The sequence below is a fragment of the Lithobates pipiens genome, unplaced genomic scaffold (genome assembly GCF_037356315.1).
Source record: "Lithobates pipiens isolate NorthernLeopardFrog02 unplaced genomic scaffold, aLitPip1_a1.2 Scaffold_16, whole genome shotgun sequence".
Lineage (NCBI taxonomy): Eukaryota > Metazoa > Chordata > Amphibia > Anura > Ranidae > Lithobates > Lithobates pipiens.
The window spans coordinates 534,090,880-534,111,936 of NW_027507748.1; the positions used below are offsets into that span (position 1 = coordinate 534,090,880).

Below are 21,057 nucleotides of genomic sequence, written 5' to 3' on the forward strand. Positions count from 1 at the left end.
CCTGGAAGTGGGTGCAGATACCTGGATTATCCAGGTAACTGCACCCCCCCCCCCTCCCCCCTGAAAGGTGCCGATTGTGGCACCGGAGGGGGGGAGGGATGAGATTAGTGGAACTTCCCCCTTTAGGGTGAAGAACCGCTTTAATAAACAGACCCACTGACAGCTCAAAGAACTGATTCTGAAAGTAATGGTTTCAGGTATCAATGCATTTGCACGAGTACAGATACTTGTGCAAATACTCTGTATCGGCACCGATACTAGTATCAGTGCAACTCTAATTGTAATGGCCGCTTGGCGGTGCTTTTTTTTTTTTTCCTTTTTATATATATATTATTCCCTCCATAATATGTGTGACTGTGCTTCTAGAAGAGATCTGCTAATCGGCCCCATGCTACTGAGCAAAACCTGTTTTATTACTTTACGCATCAGATAATGTGGATCGCTGTACAAAAAGTGAAAGGCGTGTTGCTGCTGCACAGGAACACTGAAATTACAAGTCAAAAGTAAATGAATTGTGGTCTCTGGAAAATGAGTGTGACTGACTGTCAAATTCCAGAAAGCAACTGTGTACATATCTGGTATTTCCCTACCATCCTGCACAGCCTAAATAGTACCTTGTTAGCGCTATTAAAATGTACATACTCTGCCTGTGAGTGGTGTGTGTGTTTGTTTTTTGTTTTTTTTCTCCTCTGTGCTCCCTCCTTCTCCTCCCTCTTATTCACATGGGTGTATTTAAAGTGTAAGTAACTCCCCCCCCCCCCCCCCCCCCAATTGGTTTCAGCCAAGGAAGCTGCCATCTTTGTCTTTGTTTAAAGTGGAGGGCCATCCTAAAAAAATATTAAAAATTACAAAAAAATCAAAAAAAAAATGAAGAAATTTTTTTTTTTTTTTTTTTTTTACTTACCAGAAGTGCCTGTTGCTAGACACATAATCCTAATCTTCTGTCTTCTCTCCTCCGTGCGGCGCCTTCTGGGTAATGGGTCGCACTGTGTGTTCCAGAACACAGCGCGTCCCATTCACAAAGCGCTGCGTGACTCGCGCATGCGCAGTAGGAAACGGGCAGTGAAGCCATAAGGCTCCACTGCCTGTTTCCCTTACAAGGAATGGCGACGCCGGGACCCGAGAGCCGAGGGACGGGTCGGCCTTGGGCGGCCGATATCGTGGGCGCCCTGGACAAGTAAGTGGGCTGCAGCTGCTGACTTTTATTTATTTATTTATTTTAAACGGCTCTCCGCTTTAATCTACAACTGCCATGATCCTGCACATGTGATCAGTTCTGACACCAGCCATTGGATGGTTTGGTTGTGAGCACAACCAATGGGAGTGTTACATTTCTGGTCACGTGCAGGAAATGAAACGGTTTTATGGATGGGTTTACTTCCGATTTTAAGTGTACACCCATGTGAGGGCTGTGTTTTGCCTGTATTTTATACTATACACTATATGTATCCACATGCAGGCAGTTCCATGTCAATGTGAACGTTGCAAGGACACTGAAAGGCTTCTATTCCCACAGTTACAGCCTTGTTGGTGTTCCGAAAAATATTTGGGCACCTGCCCCCACATGGATGTCAAATTGGGAGCAGCAGCTGTCCGTGCTGCAGACAGCCCAACCTGCAAAAACTAATTTCAGGGAGGTGACGCCAGCGCTGACTCCAACCCCATCGACTGGGCACACATCAGGACAAGGGGCCCACAGCAGGGCATGTTACACGAATGGGGCTCAGGGCATGGGGCACACAGCAGGGCATGGGGTGCAGGGCACTATGCACACAGTAGGGCATAAAACACGCAGCAAGGCACTGGGCACACCATGGGACAAGCAGCAAGGCACTGGGCACACCATGGGACAAGCAGCAAGGCACTGGGCACACCATGGGACAAGCAGCAAGGCACTGGGCACACCATGGGACAAGCAGCAAGGCACTAAGCACACCATGGGGGAACACATGATAGGGGGGGGAGGGACGCATCAGCAATATCCAAGCAGTTGCGGTTTACATTACTTAGAGTAGCGGGAAGCGGCTGTCATTAGACCTCTCCGGGCATGCTCCTCCCTGCCGGCCCCTCCTCTCTTCTCGTCCATCCTAGGTGATGACAGATCTGGTCCATGCAAAGCAGTTGTCATCAGACCTCAAGGAGCGTGTCACGAGAGGTCTAATGACAGCCACTTTGCAGGGACCAGATCTACCCGTCATCTAGCTGTGATTGACGGGTGGATCAGTCATAGGGACCCCCGTTGGCAACGTGCCTACCAGCGCAGCCTCAGTGTCCACCAGCGGAGTTCTCACAGCTCTGTCCCGGCCCCTCCCCTAGCCACAAATAGAAGACAGAACAGCCCGAGCGGCCAAATGGAGTACGGCCACGGCAGCCACTCGGGCTGCTCTGTCTGTGGCTGAGTGACAGGCCCAGCCAGGAGATAGCCTGGCGCTTGCGGGTGTCCGTCATCCCTCATTGTATGGGATGTCTGGTGCTGTCATTGCGACCCAATTGACATGGCTGGGGACTGCCTGCACACGGATGAAAAACGCCTCTGGATTCCATACAGGCAAAACATAGCCCTCATTAGGTGTACACTTGGGTACACCTTTGTGAATGAGGCCTACTACTGTCCTCAGGTGGCACTTGCCAACTCTAGGTATGTCTGTGCCTGCTGGGAACCATGGAGTCCCACTATGTGCATGCTTCCCTTTTTAGGCTTACAACCTTAATTTCAGCCATTCCCTAGAGGGACACAGAGCTAAAGCCACACTGACTCAGATGCCCTCGTCAGTCACCATTGTGGAGGGAGAGCAGGAGAGGCTTGGTTTTGATCTCTGCTGGCACAATTGCATATAAGACTTCTTGCAAACTGGGTTTAAAAGAAAAAAAGTTCACTTGGCAGAAAAAAAAGTTTTTGTACACAGTTTTAAAAGTTTTTTTTTTTTTTTTTTTTTTCCTGCCTGACGGCTCCAAAACAGTCAAACGCAAACATGAATGTGTATGTGTGGTGTTTGGGTTGTTGGGTTTTTTTTAATTTTTTTTTTTTTTTATTTCTTCTAAACTCAAAATATATGCATCTGCTTCTACAGGGAAAACTCATGGACCCTAAAACAGAAGCATGCGCTTAGTGGAGAGACCAGCAGGACTCCCAGCAGGCACAAGGGGCACCCACATACCTGAGGGGGGAGGAGGTGCGGGCATTATTAGGAGGAAGCTCAGAGGACAAAAATTATTATAAAAACCGCAAGAGCACGTAAGTTCTATTGCAGATCAATTAGCAAAAATAATGTATCCTTTTGAAGCTTACTCCCCTCTTCTGGTATAATTCTCATTGTGAGGAACTGTGATTTGTGGTGTGTGTGTGTGTGTGTATATAAATAGTAGGGATGCACCGAATGGGTTTTTTGGTGCAGAAACCAATACTGAAAATGAAAAATACACTAGGCCGAAACCGAAAATGGCTTTTTTTATATATATTAAAAAAATATATATATATATATATATATATATATATATATATATATATATATATATATATATATATATATATATATATATATAAAAATTGCCTTATATAGTATTATTCATTATAGTATTCATATTCAACTGAATCATTAATTTTATGAATAAAAGAATAGTCCAGTAATGGAAAATAACAGTACTTTAATAAAGCAACCCAAATAAATTGGACAGTGGACACAGAAGATAAAATCAAATAAAATACAAAATTAAATGATAAATTACTACCGCATATTCTGCAGTGTAGACTGCAGTCAGTGCACATTGAACCATAACAATGAAATAAAATAATATAAAAATAAAATGACTAAGTCTAAGAAGACTTAATGTCTTAGACTTTATTAATTTTCAAATTAAACCAGAAGAACTAGTAGTAATTCAGTTATCTCTCCCTAAGGTGTCAGCGGCTGCATGTGCGATAAAAGTGTATGTATGTAGCTGCGGGTTACATACACAGTCATACAGTAGACCACACAGTTTTGCACATGCAGCAGGCTGAAAGCTTAGGGAGAGAGAGATATAGTTTGGCCCAACAGCAACAAACTATGTATGATGTGTGTGTACAGTACTAAAACTGGAGATCTCTTAAATTGAAGAAGTGCAAAAACTGTAGAACTACTACAATGGTCAATGAACAAACAACTAATGGCAGTATGGCACAACTAGACAACTGGAACATACTGGTAGTCAGTCATACTATGTTGTATGTTCCAATTGTCCAATAGCACAGTCCAATGCCAATTCATTTACTATGTTCAACAACATGGTAAAGGAATTAGTCTATGCTACGGATTTATAAATCTATTTCAGTATAAGTGGCAGATTTCGCTTTAAGAACAAAAGTTGCTCCGCTTTCTCACAGGAGAGACGGTTTCTCTTCTCGTCAAGAATATGAGATGCTAGACTGAATAGTCTCTCACTCTCTGTACTGGTGCTTGGGGCAGATAAATATCTGCGTGCAATCTGTGCAAGCAAAGGAAAACGTTGTTTGTTGATGCGCCAGTACACAAGGGGATTGTCACTTCTGGCAATAGGCTGTTCAGCTAAATAAATGTCCAGCTGTTGGGTGCACTGCACTTGTTGTTGCACTGCTATGGACCGGGGTGCATTCATGTAAAATTTCTTCAAACATATCAGATATGGAGGGAGCGTGTTCCTCTTCACTTGTATGCAACCGTTTCTTCTCACTTTCCTCTGTGCTACACCTCAAAACTCCTTCACCGGATGCTTCCACCACCTCCATTTGTGCCTGTATCATTTCCCGTGCACGCTGCTTTTTCTCAACATTAAAATAATGCTCTTTAAATCGAGGATCTAGAACTGTTGCAATGCAGTACAGAGGGTTGGACTCGGTGTCTTGAAACCGGTTGGTAACAGCCTCCAGTAGAGTGGTTTTAGCCGTTTTTACGCCATGGTCTGTTTCTATCTCTTTTCCTAGCAGACGCTTCAGTGCGGCAATCAAGGGAATAACTTCAGAAACGGAAGCATTAGTTGAGCTTATTTCTTTTGTTAACTGTTCAAATGGAGATAGAAGAGACAAACTATTTTCAACTAACATCCACTGATGTGCGTTCAGTGTTGCCGGCAGCTCGTAATCTGCAATGTATGCAGCTAAAACACGCTTTTGTTCAAAAAGACTTTGCAGCATATAGTAGGTGCTGTTCCAACGAGTGGCTACATCTTGCTGCAGTCGTTTCGGTGGCATTCCAAACTGTATCTGCAAAGCTTGTAATCTGGAATAAGCAAGTGGAGAATGCTTAAAGTGACCCACAATTTTTCTTCCTTTTGATACAATATCAGATATGGTGCGCTGACTCAGCAATCCTTCATTCACAGCCAATTGCAGCGTGTGTGCCATACACGGTATGCTTTTAAGTTCACTGTCCTCCATTGCCTTTGCTATGTTCCGCGCATTATCTCGTACAATCAAATGCACTTTAGACTTCTCAATGTGCCAAGTGTCAAGCATGGATTTTAAAGTGTCAGCTATTGCTGCTGCAGTATGTGATCCAACAAACTCACGTGCGTTAAGTAGGATGTTTTGCAATTGAAATTTGTCATCTATCCACTGCGCTGTCAGGCTAAGCATGCTCGTTGGACTGACGTCTGAACTCCAAATGTCGGTAGTAAAACTGATTGCTATGATGTCGGTAGTCATGAGCTCTTGAACGTGTTTTCTAACACTGCAAAACAATTCAGGTAGACAGGTATCTGCAAAGTAGCGTCTGCTTGGTAGTGAGTAACGTGGCTCAATATGTTGCATAAGCCTATGGAATCCAATGTCCTCCACAACAGAGAATGGCTGGTCGTCTAATGCAATAAATTCCATAATTTTATCTGTTATGGCACGAGCTTTGGGACTGTCACTTGCAAATTTTTTAACCTTTTCAAAGACCGTGGCCACAGATGGTGTTGAGCCTGAGTCACTTTTTGGAAGTGGCACTGTTTTCTTGTAATCTGAATGCTGAACTGGATGTCGTGTTTTCAGATGGTGTATCAAACCTGTTGTTGAAAAATGCCTTGGCACTGTACCCCCTCTTGAAATTTCTGCTGAGCAAAGACTACAGATTGCAAATTTGGGGTCTTTATCAGAAACTTTAAAATATTTCCACACTGCAGACATGGTCCACCTTTGCTGGTAGCGCAGAATAATAGCATAGAATGATCTATAGTGGGAGTGAAATCTGAGGGGGAAAAGAAAAAAAAGGACGAAATTAATTTTAAAGCTAAACCCCAGGAGGCAGCTTTAAAAAATAACAAACTATCACTTTTTTTTTTAAACGCTGCAGCTCTTGCCATGCAAGGTAGTTAATATGTCTGCACTGCAGTATATCTCCTGACTTGTACCAAAAGATAATATAATTGCACTGATTAAATTTCATTGCAAATGGAAAGGATTGCTTGCATGCAAATTGCAATTTCATGCTATATTTAATTTTTTGGGCGCTATTCTGCAGTATAATATAATACTATAACTTCATGTGCTTGTTGTTGTACAATAAAATATATAATATATTATATTGCGTACTGTCATGTTTTAAAAAAATGATAAATCATGTCATGTCAGTGTGCTATACTATACCAAATGACAAATTCAATGACAACAAGGGCATACATTTTATAGTATACTAGTACTACAGAATAATGAATAGCATGCCATTCCATTTCAAATCAGTTTACATTTTTTTTTTTTTTTTTGCTACGATGTACTGTAAGACATTTAATTAATACCATACTGCATGGCACAAAAGGCACAAAGGCGTAAGTAATACATGTTGTTTGACTGCTATGACAGTTTCAGTAGTATAGTAAAATAAATTAGTTGGATTGTTTGGCAGTTTAAGGCAAAAAGGCAATGCATTGCTCACCGGCGAATAGTAGTAATGGTAGCCATCCAGGAGGGACAGTGCCCAGTGCCCACTGTTGTACTTTCGGAATGTGCAGCCCTCTATGAAGCCGTCTCGGGTCCCAGCAGCGTCTCTCGGGTCCCAGCAGCGTCTCTCGGGTCCCAGCGTGCCAGCGTCTCAGCAGGGAACGTGCTTACGAGTGCGGCGTCTTATCCGCGAGGAACGTGCAAGCCGCCCACAGAACGGGTGATGTCATCCGAAGTTTCTCCCACCGCTACTGCGCATGCGCCATTATCGGCAAGAATTCTCTTTCGGCAAAATGCCGAAAAGGCCATTTTCGGCCGATATGTTTCGGCGGCCGAAATTTCGGTGCATCCCTAATAAATAGTTAACTGTAAATGCGCTGTATTACACAAATCCAAATTTGCATAAGAAGGAATTTTAATAGAGGAGTTCTACTTCATTACCCTGCATTTTTCTGGAACAGAATGTATCGTAGTGATTTGCTCTGCACAGTCTTATATACTGTTGCCGGAAATGCTGCGCTCCTGTTCCTTAGTAGGTCAAAATAGTTTTTCATATTCAGTGTAAGCACTAATACAGGACTAGTAGATAACATTTTTTTCATTACAGGTACTTTTATAGCATTGTCAATTTAAAGAGGGATTCCACCTACAAAAAAAAATTAAAAGCCAGCAGCTATAAATACTACAGCTGCTGACTTTTAATAAATGGACACTCACCTGTCCCGGGTTCCAGCGATGCCGAGGCCGATCGATCTCTCGGCTGCTGCCGCCACCATTCTAGGTGAGGGAATCGGCAAGTGAAGCGAATCGGCTTCACTTCCCGGTTCCCTACTGCGCATGCGCGAGTCGCGCAGCGCAATAGGAATTGTCCGCACTGTCACTGGGACCCGTTTGTGTCCCAGCAGACAACGCGACAGAAAATGACATAGACTCCCATGGGAGTCTATGCCCGGAAGTGGGTGTAAATACCTGTCTTTGACAGGTATCTCCACCCCCCTCCCCCCCTGTAAGGTGCCAATTGTGACACCGGAGGGGGGGAGGGTTCCGATCAGCGGAAGTTCCACTTTAGGGTGGAACCCCGCTTTAAGCAGCTCTTCACATATATATTGTACATTCACATCGATCCCTGCCCTCGAAGAGCTTACAATCTATGGTCCCTAACTCGCATTCATATTCATATACACATACCAGGGCCAGACAGGATCTAATTGACCTGCCAGCATGTCTTTGGAGTGTGGGAGGAAACCCGCACTGGGAGAACATAGCCTGTGTGGGGTTTTTTTTATCTGGTCATCCTATAGCAATGGCCCTTGAAAATCATCACACATTATCCCTTCCAACAAAAAAACATCCAAAATGTAAATTTATTTATTTATTTATTTATTTTTTTTGGCTAAAACCACCTTTTAGGACATGTTGCAACCATTTGGAAGACGATAACCTATTTCTTTCTGCTGTTCCCAACTGCCTCTCAAACACCACATGCTGGAAGTCGAGCTAAACTGCCAAGTTCATGAATTCAAAGCAGGGTTAAAAGACCACTACACACTGGTACTGTAGCTGGATTCCATGCTTGTTGTCTAACACAAACATGAGCATTGCAGTGACAGTCCCTGTCCTCTGTGTTACACCCAATGGACTTATTGAGTGAAATGCGTTTAAATGGGCAGTCCTGTAGCAGGGACTGTCATTGCAATGCTTATGGTCATTTTCTACAATAAAGTTGACTCCAGGGACCTTACCCGTGTGTGGCCTTTTTATGTCTGAATCATGGTAAATCCGTATTTTTAACATGCTGTTAAGTAGACCCCTTTTCCAGTGTGAAGGGGTTCCACTCCCTGGCGGCAGTTGTTAGTTTTGAATTCTGTGCGGCTGCGTGGCTCCGCAAAGATCTGTGAATTAACTTCAAGTACCATTTACTACTGTTGCAGACAGACTTATCAATGGAACACAAGTGCGTTAATTTCCACACTTGTAGCTGATTGACATTTCCTCCAGCTCTCTAACTGAAAGAATCGAAAGAGTCTGCACTGCACCTGTGATCCTCTGATTGCAGTTGTAATGCTTTGCCGGCATATTTGCAAAAAAAATTATAAATGCAATTTTATTTTTGTTGGGGTACCCCAAGGCTCTGTCCTTGGACCCCTCCTATTCTCTCTCTATACCTCTTCCCTGGGCCAGTTGATAACCTCCCATGGCTTCCTATACCACCTCCTACGCTGATGACACCCAGATCTATCTCTCCACTCCTCAACTCACCCCTTCGATCTCCTCACGGATCTCAAACATACTGAATCACACATCGGTATGGATTTCACACAACTTTCTCAAACTCAATCTTTCTAAAACTCAGCTTGTAATATTTCCTCCTTCCTGGTCGTGCCCCCCCCCCCCCCATATGACTTGCATTAAGATCAACAGCACAACCATTGGTCCCTTCACACATGCCAGGGTGCTGGGTGTCCTTGACTCTGACCTCTCCTTCAGCCCCAACATCCAATCGCTGGCTAAATCCTGCCACCTCCGCATCATCTCTAGAATTTGACCCTTCTTGACTGACAACACAAAGCAACTCATTCACTCCTTGATGATTTCCTGCCTTGACTACTGCAACTCTCTCCTTAATGGCCTACCCTTAGGTAGGCAATCGCCCCTTCAGTCTGTTATGAATACTGCTGCTAGACTAATACACCTCACTAATCGATCTGTAAATGCTGCCTCTCTCTGCCAATCCCTTCACTGGCTTCCCCTACCTCATCGTATAAAATTCAAAATGCTAACCACAACATACAAGGCCATCCACAACATCGCCCCCCATCTACATCACCAACCTCATCTGCAGATATCCGATCAGCGCCTAACCTGTTCACCTTTAGGAGATCCCTGAAAACTCACTTATTCAGAGAAGCCTATCCCACACCCACCTAACAACCCCATCAAATCATTCCCCCGCATCTTTTACCTTTTGTACCACTACCCCCTCCCTTTTTAGAATGTAAGTTCTACAAGCAGGGCCCTCCTGTCCCTTCTGTATTGTACTGTAATTGTGCTGTCCCCCCCTCTACATTGTAAACTGTTGGCGCTATATAAATCCTGAATAATAATAAATTTTTTCTTGCAATAGGGCATTTATATTTTACAACATTTCTGCTCTAATGTGCATTTTGAAGTTTAAACCCTGGTTCACATTGGTGTGATTTGATATGTCAAATCAGCGGAAATTGCTGGCTATGGCACCGTCCTAATCGGTGCAACGCTTCATTTGCGGCACCACACCGATTTCAAAGTCTTTTCTGTACTACTTTTTGCATTTTCAGGGTGCAATTTTCATTGACATCTGTGCAATCACAGCCGAAATCGGGATTGACATGCAGGAGTGAAATAGGCTTCATTCCCGCAGCTCAGTGTGAACCTGGGCTAACGTAGTAGTTATTTTTTTCCCGGCATGGGGGCATGTCATAGCATTGCATATTCAAGTGGACTGTTCTGAATCTTTCATGTTTTTTGTATTTTTAAATTTCGTTTTGTCAGATTTATTGTTCATGTACTCCATCTTTTTTTTTTTTTTTTTTTTATTTTAATTTTTTTAATGATGTACTTAGAGTCTTGTTCTTTATGTAATGTCTTGATCATAACCTGGAGTAATAATAATACTTTGAATATTACAGGCAAAATAGAGACTCCAGAAGTGAACATGTCTGCTATAAACTGGAAGCCATTTATATATGGAGGTTTAGCATCAATTACAGCAGAATGTGGTAAGTTGTGAGCGTTTGCTAGAAGGCAAAACTGTAGCCATTAGATGACATTCTTCTGCTTCTGTGTTAGTTTGGAAGCCCTGGGTGTGGTGTGTGTGTTTGTTTTTTTTTTTTTTTTTTTTTTTTTCTTTAAGGACAAAAATGCGGAAATACTTTTTAACCATTGGGGTTGTTTCTGTATCAATGAGCTCCCCCAAAACCTAATCAATGATACAGATGTCACAGTATTATAATGAAGGCCTTCTATCTGTAGGGAGTAGCACCTATCTACAGAGTATTAGGAAGGTTCCGTATCCCGCTTGGCCAATTTTCCACAGCAATTTTTAACTATGCATTGCACTTCAGCCCTTTTGGACAGAAGGATGCGACAAAACCAGAAGACATGTGTTGAGGGGAAAGATCTCCTCCACCCCACTGGGCAGAAGGATGCCCAAATACTTAATGTGGGATGAGGCCCATTTAAAGGGGAAGTTAACCTGGATACGTGCAGCTAAGGAGGGTGGCAGGGCGACCTCCAGCCCCTCAGATTTCTGATCATTGATGCGAAACTCCTTGTATATCCTCAGTTCCGCAAGCAGGTTCGGGATAGACACCAGGGGGTTTGCCAAGAAAAATAGTAGGTCGTCTGCAAACGCCACAATTTTCGGGGGAATGGGTGGTATCCAATCGTAGGACTGAGATGTTCTGGTTATCCTTGATGAGTCTCAGGGTTCAAGGGTCAGGATACATATCGGAGGTGACGGGGCACTCCTGTCTCGTTTCATTCGTTATCTGAAATGATGAAAGGTAGCCCATGCTGATGGGCAAGAATAGATGGCTTGGACCCAGTTCATCAATCGTTCCTTCAGACCTATGCAACTAAGAGTCTCGAACAGGAAGGGCCAGTTCACCCTGTAAAAAACGCTTTTTCGGCGTCAGCCCACAGGAGCAACATTGGGGTCTTCTGTGACCACGCTGCATGATTCTGGTTGTATTGTCGCGTGCCTCCCTCGTGGGGACAAACCCCACTTGGTCGGAGTGGAACAGTTGTGGAATCGGATCCATCAGCTGAATGGAAAGAATTTTTGGTGAATAGTTTGAGATCTACATTAAAAAAAAAAAAAGGAAATCTTCTGGTATTTTTGGCAAAATAGAGTCCTTGCCCTCCTTAGGATCACTGCAATGTTTGCACGCAGTGTGTCTCCTTGAAGGGTGGTCCCCCCCCCCCCCCCCCCCCCCACAGCATTATATGCAGAGAGAAAATGTGGGGTCAGAAGCTCCCTGAAAGTCTTGTAATATAGAAGGGAATAGCCACCTGGACCCGGGGCTTTTCCCAGTTGCATTCGTGCCAAAGCCACCTCGTCTGCAGAGATAAGTTTCTCTAGTTCGGTTAATTCCTCATCTGGGAGATGGTAAGTCGCGATCTTTAGGTAATCCTGTATGTTCTTTTTGGCGGGCATCTCCTCTTTAGATGTTAGGCACGGAAGATTATATAAAGAGGTTAAAATACGTCCGAAACTGGTCTATGCCCTCTGTAGCATGGACCTCATTAGGGTATTGTTGAGAAGTTCAGGGATAAACGTTCGAGCTTGCTGGGCTCTCAGAGCCGTGCCAGCAGTTTTCCACATTTTGTTGCTGTGCTCATAGGACATTTGTCTACACTTGGCAATCGCAGCTTTCTGCAGGGCTGTTAGTGGGTTGTGTTTTTATTTTTTATTTTTTTTAAGACAGCCTCTAGGAATCGGATTTTGTCCAACAGACTGACAATCAATGCTCTCTAGCTTTCTTGAGTCGGGATCCTATCTTTATCAAGAGACCCCTGATGTAACCTTTGTGCTCCTCCCAGACCATCGTTGGGGCGACCTCTGGATTTACATTAGTATAAAAAAACTGTCTCAGTTCCCTAGATGCCTCCTCGGCGACCTCAGGCAATTGGATCAGGGAATCGTTAATCTTCCACACCCACTGTATGGGAGCAGGTTGCAGCAGGTCAATGTCTACAAGAACCGGCGCATGGTCTGAGAATGTTATGGAGCCAATCGAGGCTGAGGTAGCCCTGGATGAAAGGTATCAGTTCAGATGTAGGAGTCATGTGGCTGCGAGTAGAATGTGTAGTCTCTATGGTTCGGGTGAAGAACCTGCCACACATCCACTACTAGGAGGAAAGCGTAGATGTTTCTATTTGGCCATTTCAACACTGCGTAAGAGAGCTGAGAGGAAGCTGGGGGTGTTTTTATTAAAGTTGGTGCTTAGGCTCGCAGGGAGCTCGCACTTTCTGCACTGGATGAGCCTGTCTGTTACTTATTGAGGCTTCCTAGAGAGGGGGGCAGGGTTAGGGTTGGCAGCAAACCTAATCCGTCTTTTTTTTGAACTTTTAGTATCCAGTTTTAGACATATATTCTACTTGCTGGTGTTCATAATACATTGTCTTCTGAAGGACACCTTTTCATTAATAAAAAAAAATATATATATTGTGGTAAAGTTCAGAATGCTGAAGCTGACAGAACTGTCACCAAAAAAAAAGTTTGTTTTGATTTTACTGACCTGTTATACAAGATCAAAATTGCCAGGAAAGGCTATATGGCTTGTGAATAATTACCAATATCTATTTGGAACAGTACCTTTTTTTTTAAATTCCCTGTAATTATTTGCACCCCAAGGTACAGATAAGTGCAAACTAATACATATACTATACCTGTTGGGCAAGGATCCATCATGTTACATGATCCATTGATTAAGCTGAAAGCCCTTATTTACTGACCACTTTTTTTTTTTGTTTTTTTTGGTTCACCTAGGCACTTTTCCTATAGACTTGACAAAAACACGGCTGCAGGTACAAGGACAAGCAAATGATGCAAAATACAAAGAAATCCGCTACCGAGGAATGATCCATGCACTTGTCAAAATAGGTCAAGAGGAGGGATTTAAAGCGCTGTATTCTGGGTAAGTAATTCTTTAATATTTTCTGTATGTGCTTTGGCTGAACTGTGACTCCGTATCCTCCTTTCTCAGGGAAGAGAAAGGAATAGAAGTACATTTTAAAGAGCATGAATAGTTTGCATACCGTGACACAAAGGGGTTGATTTACTAAAACTGGAGAGTGCAAAATCAGGTGCAGCTGTGCATGGTGTCCAATCGGCTTCTATCTTCAGCTTCTTCAATTAAGTAAATCAACCCCATAGTATTGCTGCAAGAGGGCCAGGGAGAAAGCCAATTAACATGCATTTTGAGAAGGCACATTCCCTTTAAATGCTGAACTGTAAGCAGGTGTAAAAGGCATACATGAATATAGCCTGCCAAACATCCTCTGAATAGCAATCCGATGCAGACAGATCGTGACCCTTGTGGCTAAATGGTTATGTTTTTATCATTATTTTTTTTCTGTAGTTTCTATAATGTAAACGCCATAGTTATGAAGAAATGTATATTTGTTCATAATACTTTTGTTTGTGGTGAGTAGCCAGACGGGTGACTATTTAGTAGAAGTTCTTTCCCTTAGAGATGACCTCCTGTTTATACGGATTACAAAATCTACAAACGGCAGACTGACCCTTCACCTAAATCCACGTTCTTCTCTGTTGAGTTCTTACAATACAGTCCAATTGGAAATGAATTCTGCAAAGCAAGCAGTTCAGTCAATAAATTGATTAAAGAATAATAAAAGTGTTGCACTGCTGACATACCTAGGTAGTGGGGGAAAAAAAATATCAAAGTAATAACTGCAACATACACTTCAAACGCCATTTTATCTGTTAATAACCTATATCAGCCAAGTGACATCCAAACTAGTGCATTATAATAAAGATGCACAAATGTCCATAGGGAATGCAAAGTGTCTGCAGTCTGCTACACTAATGCTCTTCACAAATGATAAACGTGATTTCAAGTGCCTTTTTATAGATTTCACACAAGGTTATTGCTCCCACAGTCCCAGTTCTGCTAGACCATTTTTTAGTCTGTGCTGACATCCAGCAAAGTGATTACAGATTTTATTCTCCGCTTCATAATATGACCTATTTGCAAATATAGGTCTACATGTGCTGCCTCCACTTTGGCAGAAACCCATTTGCTCACTTTGTTTTTCAAGGTGGCTATGCCTTCTAAGATCTCCCATGCATTTCCGCGTCTTTCTGCAAAGTTAACTCAGAGCTGATACAGAATCCACCATAGTGTAGTATTTCAATAAACCAGTGGTGGATTTATTAAAAAATAAATAAAAATAAAGTAAAACCGCAATATATGGGTGATCATCTCTCAGGACATGCAGCTTTCTCCAGTTCTCCGATCCCTGCTTTTTTTAGCTCCTCCCCATGAGTATTGTCACCGATCAAGTGACTTCAACATCAGTTCATCAATTGACTTAACCTTTTCCCTTTAAGTTATCTGGAGTTGAGCTTTAAGATGGATTCCTCCTTTGGGCTGGGTTTAGGGGGCATGGAAAACTACTTGTGTTTACTTACCCTGTCCTCCTTGCTGCTAGACCGGTCTCTGCAGAGTCTTCTCCCCTACATTCTGGCGATCTATGGTCTTTATGTCCTCAAGATCGATGGAGGTGCATAGCCTTACATTGGACATTATGACAACAAGGGCTAGGCCGCTGGTGGAGCGTAGGGAGCACCATCTTCTGGGAGAGTGGAGGTTCAGTTAAGTAAACTGTTTTTGCTCCCACTGCATAGAACAGTTTTAATTTTTTTTCTGGAGTTGGAAATTGACCTACTGAAAGCATCTAAATCATATGTGGTGTAAACCTGTTTATATGCTGCTTCATTCCATGCCATGAAAAAAATATTGCACCTGTCGTCACATACTGTATAATGTACTGTTTGCTAATGTATGTAGTTATTTTAAAGTGGTTGTAAAGCTTTTTTTTCTTTTTTATCATCTGCATAGGATTGCACCAGCAATGCTTCGCCAAGCGTCCTATGGCACTATTAAAATAGGCACTTATCAGAGCCTGAAGAGAATGTTTGTTGATAGCCCTGAAGGTATGTGTAAAGTTTAATCTGTCAAGCAACTCCCATGTTTGAGTCATTGATATAAGCTCCTAGGCAGTCTACAAAAGACATACATACATATACAGGTGATACTTCTAATATGCTGGTGGTATTTTCCACAAGTGGGAGGAGAAAATGAATAAAAGTGAAAATCTTAGACTTTTTTTTTCTTTCTGCAGAATACAATTTTTAAATGGTATTTCTTCTGTTAGAGCCTTAGATTTTTGCTTTTATCACTTTGGCATGATTCTATACTATAAAATAGTGAACGTTGAGTGATGCTTTATAGAGGACCTCATGGGATGTCCACTTTGAGGAGCCCCTCATACACCTGTGAAAGCACTGGACTTCGCAAATGTAAATTTGCATTTGAGAACAGACTAACACTGAAAAACACGGTTCCTTTTTAAGTTCTCAATCTTGACCAAGAAGGGCTCTATAACTTGTTTCTGATCTGAGTTTTGAATGATCTGAGCTTGCTTAGACAAAGGAATTAAATGTTTTATAACATACATTTAATATGCTTAGGAATGGAACAGAAAATGCTGGGGGACTAGCTAAGATTTCCACATTGCACTGTACACATAAGAGCACTTTTATTATCCACAAAAATAAAACAATCTGATATATTCACACATACTGAAACTGTTATCAATAAGAATGCACGTTTAAATACATACTTGTATGTTTGTATTTTTTTGCTCAATTAACCTTTTCATTTGACTTTTTTTCAACCCATAGATGAGACGTTGGTTCTTAATGTTTTTTGTGGCGTTTTGTCTGGAGTGTTTTCCTCGTGCATTGCCAACCCTACAGATGTTTTAAAGGTAATATTTCATCAGCTAGAGCACTTTTTCCTTTACAGAGTACTTTGGCCATTGGGAGTAGAAAGGTCTATACATCAGGGGGGGGGAACAATGCTCCATCTTTGGTGTCAGTGGGCCAAATTATGGCCTGTCATTGGGAGGAATTGTGCCCCATTATTGGTGTCATTAGAAGGAATTGTGCCCCTTCATTGTGGTCAGTGGAGGGGAGAGTTATGCCCCCTTGTTGGTATCAGTGGAAAAAATAGTGGCCAAAGGGCCGCAGTTTTTTAGACCACTGTTCTAGCTAACAGAAATGAGTTTACACTCTTACGCACTTAAACACAGTTTACGCATGAACACACACAATTAACAACATTTTGTTTTCTGGCAGCATATTTGGAACACTTGTATATGCCCCTGCATGAAGCCTTAAAAATCTCTGTGCTTGGGATGGGCTTTCATATTGGACCTAATTATGAAATATTCAAATTTCTAAATGAACTGCTCATTGCGATTAGGTGTTCTTTTTGGAAGTGCGCAAAAGCTACTTGCAATCTTATTTAAATCTAGTAACTTATCGGTGGAGCTGGTTGCGGTTTTACAACTGACTTATAACTGAAGTATGTATTTATAGGTTTAATTATTGGAACTGCAGTGGCATGCAGAAAGGGCATATGATTAAATGTTAGTCTATAGCTTGATCTTTCATCCAGCGCTGTGGTGTCCCGGAGCTCCCAGCCTGCTGCTGTCATCCTCGGCCAGATAGACTTCTGGGTACCGATCTTCCGCCATTTTCATTGGGTCAGCCGAGATGATGCCAAAATTTGTACACTGAGCTGCAAATTTTAGATTATATTTTTTATAGACCAATAGACTTTTTGTATGAGGCCCCTTAACACTGTTGTGACAGCACATGGCAGCACACAGTGTGCTGCATCGCTGTTCACTGTTAAAGGCATCCCAACGCACCCAGTGGCATCCCAGAGAATGCAGGCTACAATGCAGCGTGGCATAACGCACAGCCGCCCTATTTTACATGTGTGTTTCAGCCAATTTATTTTGCTAAAACTGTTACACATGCACTGCAGTGCACAGTGGTGTGGTGTGGATGGGTCCTAAAGGGATGATTTGCATGGCTCTACACCATAGCCTAATATTGGGAACAAACCCCTTGATTGGAGGACTTGTCTTGTAAATACCATTTTATTTTAGGAAGGCAGTGATATATTAAAAAATCTGTATCTTTTAAATAAGCCAATTAATGCAAGCCATTCTGTTAAAAAATTGTATACAATTGCTGTCACAAGACTATCTTTGAAGGGTTCAGTGTGTTGGATAAATCAGAAGGGACGTTGCTGTGTTTACTTTGTACTTGGCATGTGACAAATGTGTGGCGTTGGAGTGATGAGGACATTTCTCACAATACAGGCCCAGAGCACGAGCTGCTGTGACCTGCCTTGCGGTTCATGTTTGTATACTGTTAGAAGCAGGGCAGAGTTCAGGGATCCCCAGGTGGGAGCACAGTGGACAGAATGTGTGCATTTAATACAAAATATACAGTAGGTTGCTTCATCTCGGCTGTCTGTGTGCCTATAATAGCCTGAGAAGACTTGGCAGTCTGCCTGAAATGGGAGAACATGGGTTTCTGTACTCTTAAAATAACTGACATATTGACTATTCTACTTAACCTATACACGATGTACTGTTCCTCCTTCCTGGAATGTACGATAAAAAAATTGGGATCTGTATTTGTTGCCTTATCTGAGAGCTGGTTGCATCTGAAAATAAAAAGTGGTCTTGTACAGCATGTAATGTTTGGCTATTAATAAATCTGTGCTAGCTCCGCTGTTTAGCTGGACTATAAATAGTGGAATACTTGATGCTGCACAAACCATAGACTGCTCAGCTCCTCTGGGGAAAAAGGAAATCCTAGAAATTGGTCTGGTTGCTATTTGTTGTGTGAGCCATTACCTCTTCTTCTATTATTATTAATTAATTTTTTTTTTTGGGGGGGGGGGGGGGTTCGACTTGTATTGGGGTTTCTGTCATCCCCCAACTCCCATCCCCATTGTTTCAAATGACCAACATTATAAGTTGGCAAGTGCACAATAGGAGCTTCAGAATTAAAAGGAGCCTGTCCTAGGAGAAGTATGGCATTGTCCATTGACCTCTTTCTGTAAATACGTTTTTTCTGGCTTTTATTTTGACACTCTAGGCAATGCTCACCCCCCCCCCCCCCCTTCATGATTAAATAAAAAAAACTACATCATATTTTTCTTTCCCTTTTTATTTTTTATTTTTTTTTTTTTATATCAAAACAACATTATATATATATATATATATATATATATATATATATATATATATATATATATATATATATATATATATATATATATATATATATATAGTAGTTTTGATATAAAGAAAAATTATGTTTTTTTTTTTTTTATTTCTTTAGGCTGTTGCATCACAATTCAGTATACATTTTTTTTTATTTTTTTTTTATTTTTATTTTTTTTGCATTTTGCCCACTGAAACAGTACAAGAATTTTTAACATAATATATACTATTCGGTGTGTGTGTGTGTGTGTGTGTGTGTGTGTGTATATATAATATATATTTCAGTCCAGCAACTGACTAAACAAGCTATTGTTTGCACTATTTCCATTTGAGTCCATGTTAGCTTTTCATTTTTCTAATTGTAATCTGTGTTCGCTATTCAGGCTGTTTCGTCTACTTTTTCATGAGGATGCTGATTTGCATCTCATACAGTCAATAGATGGTAGCATAACAAGATAAATGGATGTTGTCCTGGAAATGGCTTAATTTCAGAGCACCGAAATTTCTGCCGAAAATGGTGTTATCGGCAGAATGATAAATCTTGCTGTAATCGCGGCAACATGCTTCGTGGGAAGCATGTCAACCAAAAGTAGCTACAGAACTCTTTTGGGCGAACTGCTTCCTGTGATGCGTGTTGCCATGATTGCAGAGCAATTTTATCGCGGCAGACCCACGCCGGGATGTGAGGTGTCATTCAAATGAATGGCATCTGAAATGCGAGTTCCACGATTTATCATTCACACATCGATGCTTTCAAATTGCAGGCAGATTTGCATAGAGTTGCCACCTCATCCCTTTAAACCCGAACACACATGAATTACACAGGTTCTGAGGCTAATTAAATGCAGATAAGGCACCAAGTGAGTTTAATTACCACCTTAATTGGCCACAGAACCTGTGTAATTCTTATGTGTTTAAAAGGGATGAGGTGGTAACTATAGTGTCAAATCTGCCTGCGATTCAAAACGTTGAAGTGGGAATGCAGCCTAAGAAAAGGTGCTGATAATGGCACCGAAAACGCACCGCATTTTTGCGGCAATTTTATGTTTGTTTTTTAATTTTCCCCCATGATTACTGTGCTTATGGTGTGTTTCATAGATCATGTAACACAAACCACATCAAAAATGTAAAATGGGTGCGTTAATGATGTGTTCGTGCTGTGTTTTCAATGCAAATTTTGAACTGAAAGGTGTGTTTGTTTTTTTGAAATTTGGAAAAAATACATAAATTAAAACGGTATGGCCAGAGTGCTGTTGATAGAATTGGGGGGGGGGGGGGGGGTGTAATGGGCATTAATGGTGCCCAGTTTACATTGTAGAGTGGAATCCATTTGCGTTCAGTAAATCAATGATGCAATCGAACAATGTGGGGTCCCATGAGTTGGGAGTTTAGGTTGTCTGTAAATTGGATTAGTTTTTCAGCAGTAATGGTAATATCGATAACCACTGTTCAGGTCACTCTCTCCCAACTGTCAGCATACAGGTTTGATATGTGGACAGCCTGTTTTGTTTTAGGAAGCAGAGTAAAGAGCTAAAATTGAGGTCTGTAGTAGAGCTTAGAACATGCATAGTGAACAGGTGTCAAAAATATCTAACGAACATTGATATTCTGCAGCAAATCACTATACACGGATCATTTTATATCTGTGTTGCGGGGCACAGGAACCACAATCCTGTTCATGTGTCGCCGCGTGTAAAATGCATTTTACTGCAATGCACAGATGTGAATCTGGGATTAAAGCATGCAGCGATCATAAATAAACCTTACCCATATTACTTTTCTTGCCACAGATAAGAATGCAGGCACATGGCAGCACAATTCAAGGAGGAATGATTGGAAACTTTATCAGCATATACCAGCAGGAAGGGACCAGAGGACTGTGGAAGGTGAAACATTTGTTATCAATTGATGGTAGTTGACCCAGCCCTCTGTTTGAAGATGACTGACTCATCTGTTGTATATCTGTCATGTTCCAGGGAGTGTCGCTTACTGCACAGAGAGCCGCTATAGTAGTAGGTGTGGAGTTACCAGTGTATGACATCACCAAGAAACATCTCATCATGTCCGGACTGATGGGAGACACTGTCTATACACACTTTCTGTAAGTACGCACGATCTGTTAGGTCAGGGCTTGACAAATTTGTTTGGAATCTAGGAGCCAGCTAAAAAAGTTAGGAGCCAGGTCTGTGACAGCGATCTGGACCTGTCCTTGGCCTGACATGGAGACGAGTGAGGGGAAGATGGCCCCCAGCCCCCCCACCTGTCTCCAAGTCATTGCCCATAGCTCTTAGAGGGACATTTTA

At 42.0% G+C, this 21,057-nt stretch overlaps 1 protein-coding gene across 1 annotated transcript in view; it reads left to right on the forward strand.

The window, feature by feature from the left end:
- SLC25A30 (solute carrier family 25 member 30) overlaps positions 1-21,057 on the forward strand; it is a 57,024-nt gene that overhangs the window by 22,591 nt on the left and 13,376 nt on the right. Inside the window, exons 2-7 of the mRNA XM_077483222.1 lie at positions 10,543-10,632; positions 13,407-13,554; positions 15,502-15,596; positions 16,347-16,432; positions 20,545-20,640; positions 20,731-20,855. Of these exons, the coding sequence (XP_077339348.1) occupies positions 10,569-10,632; positions 13,407-13,554; positions 15,502-15,596; positions 16,347-16,432; positions 20,545-20,640; positions 20,731-20,855 (614 nt within the window). The 5' untranslated portion in view covers positions 10,543-10,568. The remainder of the gene's footprint in view (positions 1-10,542; positions 10,633-13,406; positions 13,555-15,501; positions 15,597-16,346; positions 16,433-20,544; positions 20,641-20,730; positions 20,856-21,057) is intronic.